The following is a 14,854-nucleotide window of genomic DNA, read 5'->3' on the forward strand; positions in this document are numbered from 1 at the left end:
TGAGCTAAACTACTGCACTGGAAAATTCTCACTGGGCTGTTAGGAATCCTTAGAGACTGTTAGGAATCCTTAGAGACTGCCTTTTTGAAACTGGTCACAGGTGGTGCATGACCTCAATAGAAGACTTATGGAACACATTTCAATTGTGAATAGGCTATGGAAAGGGTGTATTTCCCCCTGCACTTTTTTGCACGTAACTGGCAGATTTGTCTACATGCTGTTTCACCAGAAAACATGAAAAATGTTCCATATTTCACATTCTCCTGTGGAGGGAAATGTTATTTGCCCTGTAAGCATCTGTTTGTGGCATGTAGTGCTGTAAATTCATATGCTCTGCATACTGCTGTCATCTAGTGTTGGGCTCGGAAATGTACAACTTGTTTTTCTTCAAAAAAGTATTTCGAGTCATGAAATGCAGGGATTCCTCCCGTGTCTGGTAATGTACATGGGCATCGGCTTCATCATCGTTAGAATGTTTTCTCACTGGAGAGGCAAGATGGAGAAGTGCTTGAAGATCACTGTTTGAGTAAATGTTAAATAGAAGTAAAGCAAAGCATCTGCAACAACCGAAGGCTTCTGGGAAGATGGATGGGTGCACATGTATCTACAGCACTACATGCAATGATGAGAGGCATATAGGGTAAGTGATATTTCCCGTCATAGCATGTGTAGCGGTTTAAACATAGGCTCTGCATAGACTGTAAAGCAGCACTCCCTAGTGATAGCCAGAGTATTTTGCAGAGGATTGAAAAAGTGTAGGTAGTACAGCCTGGCCCTCTTGGGCTGGCTGATGTGCTAGTAAGTAGTGTCTGATGAACCTGTGAGAAGTGGACCAGGTAGCTGCCTTACAGGTATCAGCTTTCTTGCATGTAGAATGTGGACTATGGAGAGCAGGAAGTTGTCTTTTTGCCTTGGCGTAGCAGGTCTGAATGCACTGCTTTTTTGTGGTGTAGTGTAGGAGATAAATAAGTGTTGCGTTTTACAAATTGTTTTTGTCCATCAATGTAGTACATGAGGACTGTCTCGATATTCAATGTATGAAGGTCTCGTTTTGTTACTGAGTCGCTTGTGGGAAGAACATAGGGTTCAATGGTCTGGTTGAGGTGGAAAGGGGAGACCACTTTAAGGAAACTTTGTGTTAGTTCTAGGTACTACTTTGTCTGCAAACGTTCTTCCAGTGTGAGGATTTGGATTTCACTCACATGCCTGAGGCAGTGGATTACACCTAGAAACGCTACCTTCCAAGACAGAAACTGTAGAGGGCACGTGTGAAAGGGCTGAAAGGGGGGTGGTTCCATGAGCCCAGCGAGGACCTCAATGAGATTTCTAAACGGGGCTGGGTGAACTAGGGGGTGCTCTATAAAGTCCCTCTATAAAGGCCTCAATGGCATGTTCAGTAGGTATGCTGCCACAGCAGCCAAGAGCAAAGGAATGGAAGTATGAGCTAGACCTGAGTGTTGCAAGTAAAACAGGTAGCAAACGATAGCTTCAACTGCTGGCTTCGATACGAGTGGATCAATCTGTTTGGCTAGGCAGTAGTGGATGAACCTCTTCAACTGTGCCGCACAGCAGGACTGAGTAGTGGAACGACGGGCCTCTTTGCAGATAGACTTCCACTCAGTAGGTAGACTGAGGTAGCCAAAATTTAGAACGTGAGAAGCCAAATAGCTAGGTTCGAGCTGCTTGGACTTCAGGTGTCGGACTGTGCCCAGGTGTTTACTGAGAAGCTCTGGCCTGGTGGGAATTTTCTTGTGAAGGACTATGGACAGCTCTAGAAGAGTTAAGAACCAGGATTATATGGCCCATGTGGGAGCAACCAGGATGAGGGTGAGGGACATCTTCAGCAGGCTCCATACCATGTATCAAAGAAGTGGGAGAGGCAGAAAAGCATAGGCAAATATCCCTGACCAGTTCCATCCACCAAGTTTTGCCTATGGAAGCAAAAACCTGGAGGTGAAACTTGGGCTTTATCATCGATTCCAAGCAGATCTACTTTGGGGAACCTCCAGTGCTGGAAGTATGGGAGCAGGATTTGAAGAGTGGAGTTCTCACTCACTGACTTTTTTTTTTTTAATCTGTTTATTAAACATTGTGCATAAACATCAATACAATACACTATTAAGGATTTTACAGTCTGTATACATACATTTATAATCTAGTACGGTGCTATTGCATTGTGTTGTGCCGGAATACAACTTAAAACTGTGTAACTGGTAGCTAGGGTCACGCCTGAGTACCAACATGCGAGTGTTAATTTCGAGAGTAAGTACACCAGTCAGAGGGGTGGGGGGGGCACATCAACTATGTGTGTAAGTAAGCTGTGGAGCCGTTGACAGGGTTGGGGGGGTGAAGGGACGTCCAGCTTCCAAGGCGTAGTGAGCGAGACAAGATACCGGTTCCATGGGGTCGCTGACAAGGGATAGGCACCTTTAAGCACTACGTTGTGCACTGAGATAGGATATGAGGGTGTCAGGTCTAAATAATTGAGGGGCAGCAGGGGGGGTGCGAGATATAAAGATTAAAAAGGGAGGTAATTCCAGGGTGCTGAGTAACTCAGGGAGGGTATGTTTCATCCCTGGCTTCTATGCTCACCACAAAAATGTCCCAGATTTCGGCACTGCCCTGTATCAGGCCCTTATGTTGTAGTTGGCGTAGTGTCTGCACCTCAGCTTGCGGGCGACTATGCAGGTCGCGGAGCCTAAAGGTATGTGGGGGAGAGTGCGGGGCCTTCCAGTGCATGGCAATCATGTGTTTAAAGACTGCGAATGCTAAGTCTATATATCTGTGGAGGAGTTTGCTATCCTTAGCTCAGTGGCGTATGCCGAGTAAACAGGATTCAGGTGTGGCTGTAAAAGTATGGTCTGCGATATCTGCTGTGATGTCAGTGATTTGTTGCCAAGCTGTAGTAATTGAGTGGCAGCTCCAGACCATGTGTTAAAGTCAGCCGCTGGGGTGGCACATCTAAGGCACACTGGGTTTGTGTTCGGATATATCCTTTGAATGCGGGCCGGGGATAAATATGAGTGGTGGATATAATTAAATTGGGTGTACCGCAGTCTGGTGTTGCGGGATACTGTCTTGATCAGTGTGAGGGCTGCATCCCAGGCTTTTTGTGATAATGGTGTTGAGAGGACGGCGTCCCATCATGCTTTTGCGTGCGTTAGGTCCAGACAGGCCTCTGTTAGGAGCCCTTTGTATAATTTAGTTATGATGCTTTTTGCTTCTCCTATAGTAAGGATTGCGGCGAGCAGATGGGATTCACGTGGTTCGATATTGCCGGGGCCCCATAGATTAGTAGGTAGACTTTTAGTAGCACTGTATGTCAAGAAGGCTCCTGAGTGCATGACCCCTGCAGCCACAAGTTCTTTGAAGGTGCGCACTGTGGAGCTTGAGTAATAATCCCCCACGTTTAATGCACTTATGACGCGCGTATCATGGTGTAGTGAGAGTGCTTGGACCCCCGGTAATTGAGTCAGCGGCAATAGAGGGGAGTAAGGAGGTGAGAGGGACTTGCCTTGAACGTGTCTGTGCCAACAAAATCTCGCAGCTTCTAGCAGAATGGACTTTAACGGCAGGCGGTGAGGGCCAGCCAGCAGTGAGTTCTCACTCATGGACTTGTTGACGCATCCTGCTGAGCAAGTCATCAAAGTTGTTTTCCGCTCTGGAAAGGTACTCTGTGTGCAGATTTACCTGGTGGAGGATCGCCCTACCCCAAATGTCCTGCACTAGCACTGAGAGCTGAAAAGAATGCATGCCCCTTTTTTATTAGTACATGGCAGTCATGTTGCCTGTTATTACCAGGATGGTTTTGTGATGGACGTGGCAGAAGAAAGTGTTGAGAGCCTGTTGGACTCCCAATAGTTACAGGTGATTGACGTGGAAGGTCTGTTGAAGGGGTATCCACATTCCTTGAACAGCAAAATCCTTGAAATAGACCCCCAACCCCATGTGAAAGGCACGTGTGGTGATGGTTTGGGGAACTCAGTTAGAAAGGGCCTGCCCTGAAAAAGGTTGTTGCTGTTTTACCACTGAAGAGAGTGATGGGCGCTGCCCCAAATCAACACAAGATCGTCCCAGAGACCCTGGGCCTGTGACCATTGTTGCACCAGATACTATTGAGGGAGATGCATGTGTAACCCAGTATGGGGAATGATGGTGATGTATGAGGGCATCATGTTGAGGAGTCACCCTACTGTTCTATCAGATGGCGATCTGGCTGGAAAAGGGGCAGTGGAAGCTGGAAAGCTTGAACCCGTATGGGGCTGGGATAAGCCTTTCCAATGACTGAATTTAGAATAGCCCCTAGGAAGGGCTGCATCGGAAGGGGTTGGGGGCGAGACCTGCCCATGTTGAAGGTAAGCTTGAGGTAGTGGAGAAGATCGAGGGTGATCTGGGTTTGGGCCATGCACTCTAGATCATCCAGTCGAGGTGCAGGAAAATGTGGATGCTACTCCTCCTGAAATGAGTAGCTACCACAGCAAGGCATTTGGTAAAGACTCTGGGAGCAGTAGTTACACTAAAGGGCACAGCCTTGAATTTAAAGTCCTGTCAACTTACCACAGACCTAAGGTATCGTCAGGCTGCAGAGTTGATTGTGATGTGTAAATAGGCGCCCTCCAGGCTGAGAGTGGTCATGAAGTCACCTTGCTGCAGCAGAGTAATGACATCCTGGAGCTTCATTATCTGGAAGTGCTCCAATAGGATGTACTTGTTGAGGGGCCTGCGGCCATGTAAGGGTGTGATGGATCTGTCTTTCTTGGGCTTAAGAAAGCACAGGTGGGAGTGTCACAATGGTGTGGCTGCACAGGTTTGATGGCCCCTCTGAGTAATAGCATGTGAGCTTCCTCCTGGAGGAGGCGCCGGTGTTCTGTGGAGAGGAAGTACTTGTTGGGGGGGGGGGAGGGGAAGTTTGGGGGTGGAGCACCGAGTTCCAGGCATTAGCCCTGTTCTACAATGGACAGAACTTACTGGTGTCTGAGGCAATGGTTTGCCATGGTACGAGGAACTGCTACAAGTGTCCCCAACAGGTGTTACGTGGTCGGGAGGTGGGGGGTGAGTCACTTCTTGTGAGAGCATCTCCCTTTGCTGCAGTGCCTCTGCCCTTGTGGTGTTTTCCCTTATATGGACCTCTGAAATAACTACCGGAGGTTTGCTTCTGCTGCTGTTGCCTTCGATATGAGGTGGAAGCCTCTGGGGAGGTTGCTTTGGTGCCACTACAAATAGTGAATGACTAAAGGAGTCACTGGGTGATAGGAACCGAGGAGCCCCCATTGCCTTGGCACTGTCCATGTCCTTCTTGATATTCTCTAGCATCTGATCAACTCTAGGCCCACAGAGGTGTTCCCCATAAAAGGGTATGTTGATCATGTGGTGCTGGACTCCTGGCGGATGAGAACGCTAGAGCTAATACCCATTTCAGCTATGTAAGCCTTGTCCAGAGCACACCAAATGGTTGTGTTGGAGATGGATTGGCTCTCCACTAGGAGCTCATGAGACATTTTGCTTGTACTGATCCGAGAATTGTCAAATCAGGGCTCTGTTCCATTCCACTGTGCTCAGCCTTACCTACAGAGTAAGCTGATCGAGACACGATGTACCAGTGGGTGGCAGATTGAGTGGTCACATGTTTGTCTGCTGCATCAATCTTTTTATTTTCTTAGTCAGGGGGTGGGGAGTCCCCAGTACCCTATCTGTGCATTTGTGTGTTTATGGGTGGTATCCACAACCAGAGAATCTGGTGCCCCCAGATCTAAGGTGGGTCCAAAGCGGAGGCCTTGAACTTTTTGTCAATCCTGCACTATGAGACTCTCAGGAGAGGAAGACAGGAGTAGAAGTGTTGGAATTAGGTTTAATTGGAATTTGCTCCCCTCTTGTGGCTGCCCAAGTAGGCATGGGGTAGCACACACCCTCCCGCCCACTCTTCTACCTCCACTTTCCTCAAACGCAAATCAGATAATCAGGACAAAAGGCTGGAAGGAGAATACCAGGATGCGGTTCCATTGTCTCTGGGTCCTTTCACTCCAGCCCAGACATTGCAGTCGTACCTATGAGACGGAAAGTCAGTGGGCACTCGGAGGGAGGTTAGAAGGGGCTTATGTGCCCACAATTTCTATTTTGCCCAGACACAAGAGAAAGATTGGGCAGTTAAAGCTGAAAGGGAGCCAGGAGAAATTATATATTCTTTCATTATTTTCCCTTTGAGCTGGCTTCAGCTCTGAAAGAAAGAAGAGAAAGAAGAGGAGAAGTGCTAAGAGAAAAGAATGGAGGAAATGGATGAAGTAGGAAGGAAGAAAATGCAGAGGTGGCTACAAGATCTTTGAGGTATAATTAAATAAGTGTGAACCAAGAGCATGAAGGATTGAAGATTAACAGATCCTAGGACCAAAGAAGTGAGGCATAGAAACTGAAGGCACAAATGTGAGAAGATGGCCATAAAGAGGCCTCTGAGACAAAGAGATGAGTGAGAGAGCTTGCATTGGGAGAGGGGTGGTTCTGAGACACAGCTGAAAGTGTATCAGACACATGAGGCACAGGGGTATGAAAGCAAGATCAAAGCACTTAGGTGATTGAAAGAGGCCTCACTGGGGCAGGATTGGGGTAAGTGAAGATCAGCGACATAGATAGGTGAAAGAGAGAGATTAAACATACAGGGGAGAGGGCGTGAAACAGATGTCAGAAGCACATAGGTAACAGTGAATGTTAGAGCGATGGCAAACCAGGTAGTTATGCTCCCCAGAACGATTTTCACGGGACAAGCAAAACCACACTTCCTTGTCAAAGTACTACACTATATTCTTGGTAAAATAGAATGTATAAGTGCAGTGGAACAAAGTTGTTCTTAAGAGCCTGCCACTGGTGTTGCCAATTGCCACGATTGTTCATTACCAAGAATCCCTGGCCTGGATGCTTCTTCATTCCAGCACTCTATACTTCCTTGCCTCAGTCAGGCAGGTTCATTTTATTCTCAGCTTTCTCCCCTCGTCACGGTTTCACCATTTTTCTCCCTTATTTTCTGCTCTCTTTAGCTTTGGATTACAGTCTAATAAAAAAAACAACTCCCGGTCACCAGAAATGAGTGACAATAACCACCACCTGCAACAATTGGTGCAAATTAAGCACTGGCAATAAACTGAGCTTGAAGTTTGAGTCTGCTTAATATCAGTGTACAGCAATAACAAAGCCCATAGTAAACATATACTCCTAACTCTCCTAGCTATTCACAGGATACCCTTTTGAAAATGCAACTGCTGTATACGAGCATCTTACCTGAGGTGAATTTTCTCCAGCCCCGCATCAGCAAGGTCATCATTCGCTCGCTGATGGATGTCTCTCTGGGTTTCAATTTTGTGATCGTCAGACAACCCATCAACTTTATGGATAAAGACTTCAAAGTTGATGTCAGGGTTCACTTTGTATGCACTTGTCACAGTGAGATGCAGCCTAGCCAGGGCCTCCATGTAATCATCCTGCAAAAGAAACAATATAGTTGGATTTCCTCAATATCGACTACCTAACAATCCCAGTGCTTACAGTGAGTCAACCAATGTGAATAGATACATTCACTGACATGTTCAATAGGAAGGACGTTTGACCTGCTCATCTCCTTGCTTGGCCCAGTTCTTAGGCTCTTTAGGTATGTTTAGAGATGGCTTATCAAGTCTTCCTCATGGCACCTAAAGGATTTGATGGTCAGTGTGCCAGGTGTCTTATTTTTCACACTAGCACGTAGTAGCAAAAATATGGCAATAATGAACCCAGGGTAATTCAAGTCATCTAAAGATCTCTACAATACTGCTGTCCCTATAATGCTCAGGGAGCTACATCTCCCATTCTCTTTTTCAGTGCTGGAATCCGCTTGCAGTTCAATTGCCTACTTTCTGGATTGAAGTTCTTTACAAAGGTGCTAAACGTCGCCTCTGGAAAGGGTGCAGCATGACAGGGAGTATCCTTCTGTATCTCTGTGAGGGCTACTGTTCAGTTACCCTCTCTTCCAGCTTGATGAAATGTCTAGATATGGAGAGCATATGTCAATCTTTAACCAAATATGTATACATTTTTTTAAATCCCGTACTGTCAGTCCCACCTACTCCTCTCACAAGATTCTGAGTTAATTTGGCACTGTATTAGGATTAGCTGGGAGTCTTGTTCTTATCACACATGAGAGCCATCATTTGATCAGACCGCTGCAGAAGAGTTTGGGGAAGAAAAACACAAAGTGACTCTGCTGTATGTAAGCTTATTCACTACCGGTTGTTCATTCTCACTCATCATACTATTGATTCTCACTGGCCAGGAAGTTTTGTCTTTGAACTGAGATAGGTCTGCCAATTCAGGTCAGCGTCTGCAACACAAGCCTTATGTAGTCCAAGAACGTGATGAAGCGCTTAAGGAATCTGAACCATAAAATGGCGGCTGTCCTCCAGGATTTCACCAAAAGCGTTCTGCTCTACCTCCCAGCCACTATGGTTCTAATGGCATACAGCAGAAAAGTAGGTTAGGGGACTAAGCTTCAGACTAGGACCTAGACAGCAGCTTTACTAGGTGCTGCTTCAACAGTTAGCAGCGAAACCTGGAAGGGGCGGCACCTATTGGCACTAACAGCATCCGTTAGATGGGTGGACTGTATGAGCTGGGAACCTTCTTTCTCTAAAGAGGTTTCTCTCCGAGGGGATTATTGCTACCTCTGCGAGAGGGTTAGTACTGCAAAGGTAGACCTATTTCTTGACCAGGGCAATGCACTCCTATTTTTCTTTTTGAGGTTCCTGATTAAATTGGCTGTCTAGGTGGATAATCTGCAGGTTCATTAGATGTGTTTTTTTTTATATACCTATCACCCCCACCCACATAGTTACAGCCTGCTCTCCTTTAACAGGAAACGGAAGGTTTGGATAATAGTGTTGATACCCCTGTGTTCTGCTACTGTGGACGTTTGAATCTATTCCAGAATCTCTACTACTATTGGACCTCTGTTCCCACCATCTTCCAGTTTTCCCTTTGCTATCTGGCTGCAAGCCCTGGTTGTAGGTGCATCAGTTAAAAGGAAAGAGTATCAGTATTTAGGTCTTTCATGGGAGTTGACATTGTTGATTCAGGTTTCCCTGCAGGCTTCTGCAGTTCTGGTATGTGATCACTAGGCTCTGATACTGTCATGGTATCCCTGAGTTTTGCAGAGCGGAGACATTCATGAAGATGGCAGTGAAATTTCTGGCGACAATGAAACTGCATTAAGTAACCAAATGCATGCATGGTCCCAGCTTTGGCTAGTGTTGCATGGTGCCAGCTTCCGCCACCCTCACAGGGTGTGTCAATGCAGATATGGACCATGTACACAATTACATAAAAAATGTGCTCTTCAGGAGAAGTGAAACATGGAGCAGCAGTTCAAACCTCTGCTGTATTACCTGCAGGTAGACCATTGTCTGCCTTTGGAGGGAGGTATAGGCCAATGGTAGGCATATTCTGCTATGAGAGGCCTGTTGGCCCCTTGGTAGCCCCTCAGAGAGGTAGGGCCCATGGCTGTGAGTCACCGTTGAGGTCGCCACATTTGGTGCACCATAGCAGCTTTTTTGCCCGTTCTCCTGGATCTGTAATTTGCAACAGGCATATATGCAAAGTTGTGCCCTCATTTGTATTGCACCATACCCCTATGCAAATGAGTCTTTCCCCTTCACACTCTACCTGTGTGAAATTAATGCCTACTAATAAATAAATCAAATGCATGCGTGTGCAAACTGGTCTGTGCACAGGGGCTGCGAAAAATGGGTGCAAATGCCTGCATCAATCTGCAGTTGCCCATTTGGCCTTTGTCGTCTACTGAATTGTCCTGACAGACTTTTTCTGCATTTGAGTGTCAGAATTAATTCATCATGTTGGTGTCTACCATAAAAAGGATCCACTGCTCTGACATACTTTTTCATATATTTACATCTTGATCTCCGAGTAGCCCACTGACACGGTGACAGTTTTTTTTCAAACTTTGGTGTTGCCAGTAATGGGCTGATGTCTTCCCTGTCATAAAGCTGGTCATCTCTTTGGCCTATGAAAAGGCAAGAGTGAAACTGCGAGACTAAGAGCAGGGACAAATACTTGTCAGGGTGTGGTTGTCAAGGTTTTGGTTCGAGGATGTTTTGGGCTCGACTGCAAACAACTTGTTTTTCGTGTGTGGATTGCCATTGTTTGTGTAGTCCTGTGTTGTGGTTCGTTTTTGATGATGGGTTCTTCCACAGTAATTAAGATATGGCTCTTTGGTAAAACCTCAAGAATACAAGATGTTTGACATGGATGGGAATAAGAAATGTATACCCAGATCACTTACTGGTAATCTTATTTCGTCAGATTCTCCTCCACAGCGTTCTAATCCCTACTACCCGTTCTCCATCCAAGGGTTGTTCCAGCCTTGGTCCTGACTATCTAGGGAAGGTAGATAAAAGAGGTTGTCGTATGAATATGTTTTATTTGGGGTAAAGTTCTAGGGATAAAGATGTTGGTGTCAATGACGCAGCCAGGGCTGCTTCCAAAGAGCCCAGGACTCAGGGAGGCTAACTGCACAGGCTTCTCAACTGTGCACTAGGCTTCTGCATCTAATCCAGAAGTGGATCTAACCTTGGAGGTCATCAAAAAGGACTAGACCTTTATGCCCAGGCCTGTCTCACAAGATCCTGCCATTACTGTTTGCTCCCCTCACACTACTCGTTTCTGCAGGATGGTGATTCTATTAAGTGATCTCTATAAGATCACAATAAGCTGCTACATTTCTAATGTTAATTACTGCAGCATTGTTGGAACTTGGAAAATATGTGCATTACTGTGCACTGATTAAACTAGACAACAGTGTACATTACAGCAGCATTATAGACATTGCACGCAAATGTGCATCACTAGTTGTAAGTTGTATGCTTCATTGTATTGTTGTGAAAACTGGGCATTGTAGCAAACAAAGGCAATCGGTTTCGCCTACGCGAGATCTATTGGTTTTGTCAATGTTTTTTGACACGCTGGGTAGCAACGTGTAAAAAAGAAACAAAAAGAAAAACTATTAAGAAAAGAAAGCGCCCCAAAGGCAGTTTCAGATAGCACAAACTGGATCCGAAGGTACTGGAGCTCTTTACAAGAGCACCAGTTGCATTGCGTAAGCACACATTCATTTTAGGTTTATTTTTAAGGGGAGTTTAAGTGATTTGACCAAAATCACAGGATGTTGAGCCAACGCCGAGACTCGAACCCGGTTCTCCAGTTTGAAAGTTCAGCAGCTGTTGAAAATGTTTAGTTCTGCGACTTACTAGCTCAGAATATCCATTAGGCATTAGGGGCCATATGTACGAACACTTTTTCCCATAGACACAGAATGGGTAAAAACCTTTGCTACATCTGACCCTAGGTACCGGTACTAACCACTACGTTAATTTCACCAGGGCTGACAAAAGCTGAAACTCCCCCTTTCAGATAGTGGAGGTGCTCTCTACCCAACTCTATAAAATACTTTATGATATTAACTCCTTCACCACACTTTTAGTGCTCTTTTGTGTTAAACAGAGCGTATTAAATATGGTCATCGATGTTCCTCAAACGTAAATGTAATTACTTTTGCCCTCAAAGCGCCCAGAGGAACAACACCTAGTTGTGTTATCGCCACTTCAGATTGTACATCTACTTGTTTTTTAAATAAGGTTATAACCCAGTAGGTGGGAGACACGTGTCTTGGGCCGACTCCAGTGCTTTTTAGACATCCCTCTGGGCATATATTTTAAGTGCACCAGTAGGACATGCGTGGTCAACAATTTTAGATTGCAAGAGTACACGGATGTTAAACCTCCCAGATACTTGCGCGAGTAGTTCTTCCAAACCAAGCTATATAGTTTTGTACGCATTATAAGACTTGTAAGTCCTGCTTATCTCATTTTAGAATCTGATCTACAACTGCCAGAAATTGAAAAGTTAAACTGGAAATAAGAAACTTGAAGAACGAGCGTATGTTAACTAAAATAAATTAATACAATCCCAGTATCTACGAAACGGCCAGGGATCAGTGCGATGCCACAGAGACTGACCTGTAAAGAGTTGCCAGAGTCCTGGAGCGCAATCTGAAAGTCGTGTACCGCAGAGAGCTGTCTCCAGCTTAAGATCAGCTGCCTGGACCAACCTGCCCGTAGTAAACAGCGATCACCATCCTGGCATCCTCACAAAGCACAAACACTGGATGCAGCAGGGACAGAGCTCGGCTTCCAGCCAGACTCCACAGGCTGTTGAAAGACACCCCTGGAGCAGCCAGGTGACTCTCTGCCAGGCCCACCTGGGGCCAGCCCCCTACGGAAGACCCCCCCCCCCCCCAAATAGCAACTAATCCCTCATACAGACCATGGCAGAGCACCGGGAGCTGTCTCTTTTACTGACTTGGATATCGTTCATTACCTTGATTTTGGGGTTATGTGCAGCATCTGTCTTTTTGTGGTGGACACACATCATCTGCATGACTTAAGTTTGTAGGGTGGGAAACTATTTGCAAGAGGTATACTAATGCTCGCCAACATACAAATCTGGATATTCACCAGTCTTCACAGCACAGGCCATTCTATGGAAGTCTGCAAAGGTACAATGCAAGATTCCCCCCAAAGACTAAGATACTCACTTTTACCCAAAACAAAACAACAGCACGTACAGTAAGAGAAACAAGGGAGAAAAGAGGATGGCAGAAAAAGGGTTCTGCATGGACTGCAAGAAAGAGGAGGTTTGGTAAGTGAGCCACCAGCACACTACAGAGACACACTTAAATTGGGCACCATTCATTCTTCAGGTAGTATGTAACCTACCTTAAACCATTGTCTGGAGCTCACCCTGAGCGTTGTTCCACATCATGAGTGACAAGGGAGTGAGGAAGTAACAGGAGGGAAAAATCACTAAAATGAGAGAAGATCTCTGATATGACTCTCGCCTGAAAGTTATATGACCTTCTCCAGAGGGTGGGAATTGGAACGATCTGTTGCAAACCACACTGAGGAATTTTTTGCCAACTACACAAACTATATCAAGTGTGCTGATCCATTCCTGATGAAGCCAACTTGAAAATAAAGGCATTGAACTTAACACAGCCTATAGCTATGAAAACACCTCAATATACAAGTACTTAAAGTTGCCAAAAAGTGGAATGATCTCGAAAACGTAGGCAAGGAATTTTTGAATTTCCTCTGACAATGGTAGTTGATTTTCTGCATCTAGGTATCAGCAACTGGTTTACTCAAACAGAACAGAAATCACATTGTACCCTTGATCGGCTTACGTGAAAGCCATAAGCAAACTTTTTACCTGAGAATCAATGACGAATATTAGCGCCCCTGTGCCCCTGAAGATCATCTCGTAGTCAAATGTGGGATCAAAGAAATCAATCTGTCCAGGGAAGTCCCAGATCTGAAAGTTAACAAAGGAGCTGTTCGACACATCCTCTCTGCAGATCTTGTTTGTGCTCTCCAAGAAAAGGGTTTCATTGGGTGACATTTTGTGAAAGACAACTTTCTGGATGGAAGACTTCCCACTTCTCCTCAGTCCCATTAAGAGAATTCTTGGCTTCACCTCGGTACTGAAGGGGTCAGTAAAGTCCAGCACTGAATAAAATAAATTATAAGAATACCAATCAGTGCTTCTGATATTAGTTACTGCAAACAGACCAATACAAAAAGCATTGTCAAAGCCAAAAGATCTATTCTTGGAAGATATTGCAATTTTTTTTTAAAAGAACATGTGATATAAACTAAACGTGGCAGCCATTTTCTTGCAATAAAACGTTTACATTTTTATTAAAAAATAACCATTGCCTAGAATTCTAATAAAACAGTAAGAGTGCATCCTAGCAGCACATGTACTTATAACAGGTTATTGAAATATGATTCAGTACTCTATGCCAATGTTTAATTTGAGCCGGTGGTTTTCGGTGCTCAGTATGGCACCTGACTGTCAACACCGTTGCTTGTAACAGTCTGCCACAAGGTGGCGCTGTCTGGCTCTTTTAGAGATGACCACAAATAAAGTTAATTATTAATTCAATATATGTTAACAATGAGTATTACCTGCTCCCCAAGCCATTCCTATCACTTTGGGGGCCTGGAATAGTCCGAATTGTCACACGTTTAGGAGTGTGATGGTTAATAGTAGTGTTGCCACTTTCACAGGCAGCATGGCAGGGGCAGTGTGTGGTGCGAGCTGCAGAGGCCTCCTGACGAGTTCCCTGGTGACTTATTTCCCCCAAATTGAGCACTTCTCTATATTAAATGTCCAGGCAACCTTTAAATCCAAAGTATAATGGGCAAGAAAACATTAATGAACATGGGAGTCCTTTGAAGGAACAATATAATCACACTAAAATCCAATGTGTATTTTAAAAACAATATTTCACATCGTATCGAAACATGATTCAACTTTCTGTTGTACACAACGTGTTTTGTTCACAAGAACTTCTTGCAATACAGCTGCTACTGTTGGGATGGCACTCCATACCAAAGGAGGATATTATATACTAATAATTAACAGGAATGGGTGGATGGAGGTGATACATGATTCAGTTTGATACAGAAATATATTAGACACATATGCCTTGAAAAACTAACTCATTTGCTACAACAGAATGTTGAATCATGTGACATGATATAAAGAGTGTGAAGAAAATCATGAACTAAAGAATATCTTTTAATACTCCCCACTGGATCATCGTGTGATTACATTGTACCTGCAAAGGGCTCCCATGTTTATTAATGTTTTCTCCCTTGTTTGGATTAATCTTGCCTGGACATTTAGTATAGTGTGCTGAATCGTATTTTAATAATCTTAACACAGACAATTCATTTTGATAGTTGTGGTAGCTCTCAGG

The 14,854-nt window shown here is 44.8% G+C and overlaps 1 protein-coding gene across 4 annotated transcripts in view; it reads right to left on the reverse strand.

The window, feature by feature from the left end:
• The window catches only part of RRAGD (Ras related GTP binding D), a 170,736-nt gene that overhangs the window by 50,638 nt on the left and 105,244 nt on the right, over positions 1-14,854 (reverse strand). For all 4 annotated transcript variants that reach the window (XR_011203825.1, XR_011203826.1, XM_069235491.1 and 1 more), the window contains 2 exons: positions 13,300-13,595; positions 7,267-7,466 (listed from right to left, as the gene is read on the reverse strand). Coding sequence is in view for 2 of the 4 variants with exons in the window: in XM_069235491.1 (XP_069091592.1) it covers positions 7,267-7,466; positions 13,300-13,595 (496 nt within the window). In the remaining 2 variants the exon portion in view is untranslated. The remainder of the gene's footprint in view (positions 1-7,266; positions 7,467-13,299; positions 13,596-14,854) is intronic.

This window comes from Pleurodeles waltl, chromosome 5 (genome assembly GCF_031143425.1).
Source record: "Pleurodeles waltl isolate 20211129_DDA chromosome 5, aPleWal1.hap1.20221129, whole genome shotgun sequence".
Taxonomy (NCBI): domain Eukaryota; kingdom Metazoa; phylum Chordata; class Amphibia; order Caudata; family Salamandridae; genus Pleurodeles; species Pleurodeles waltl.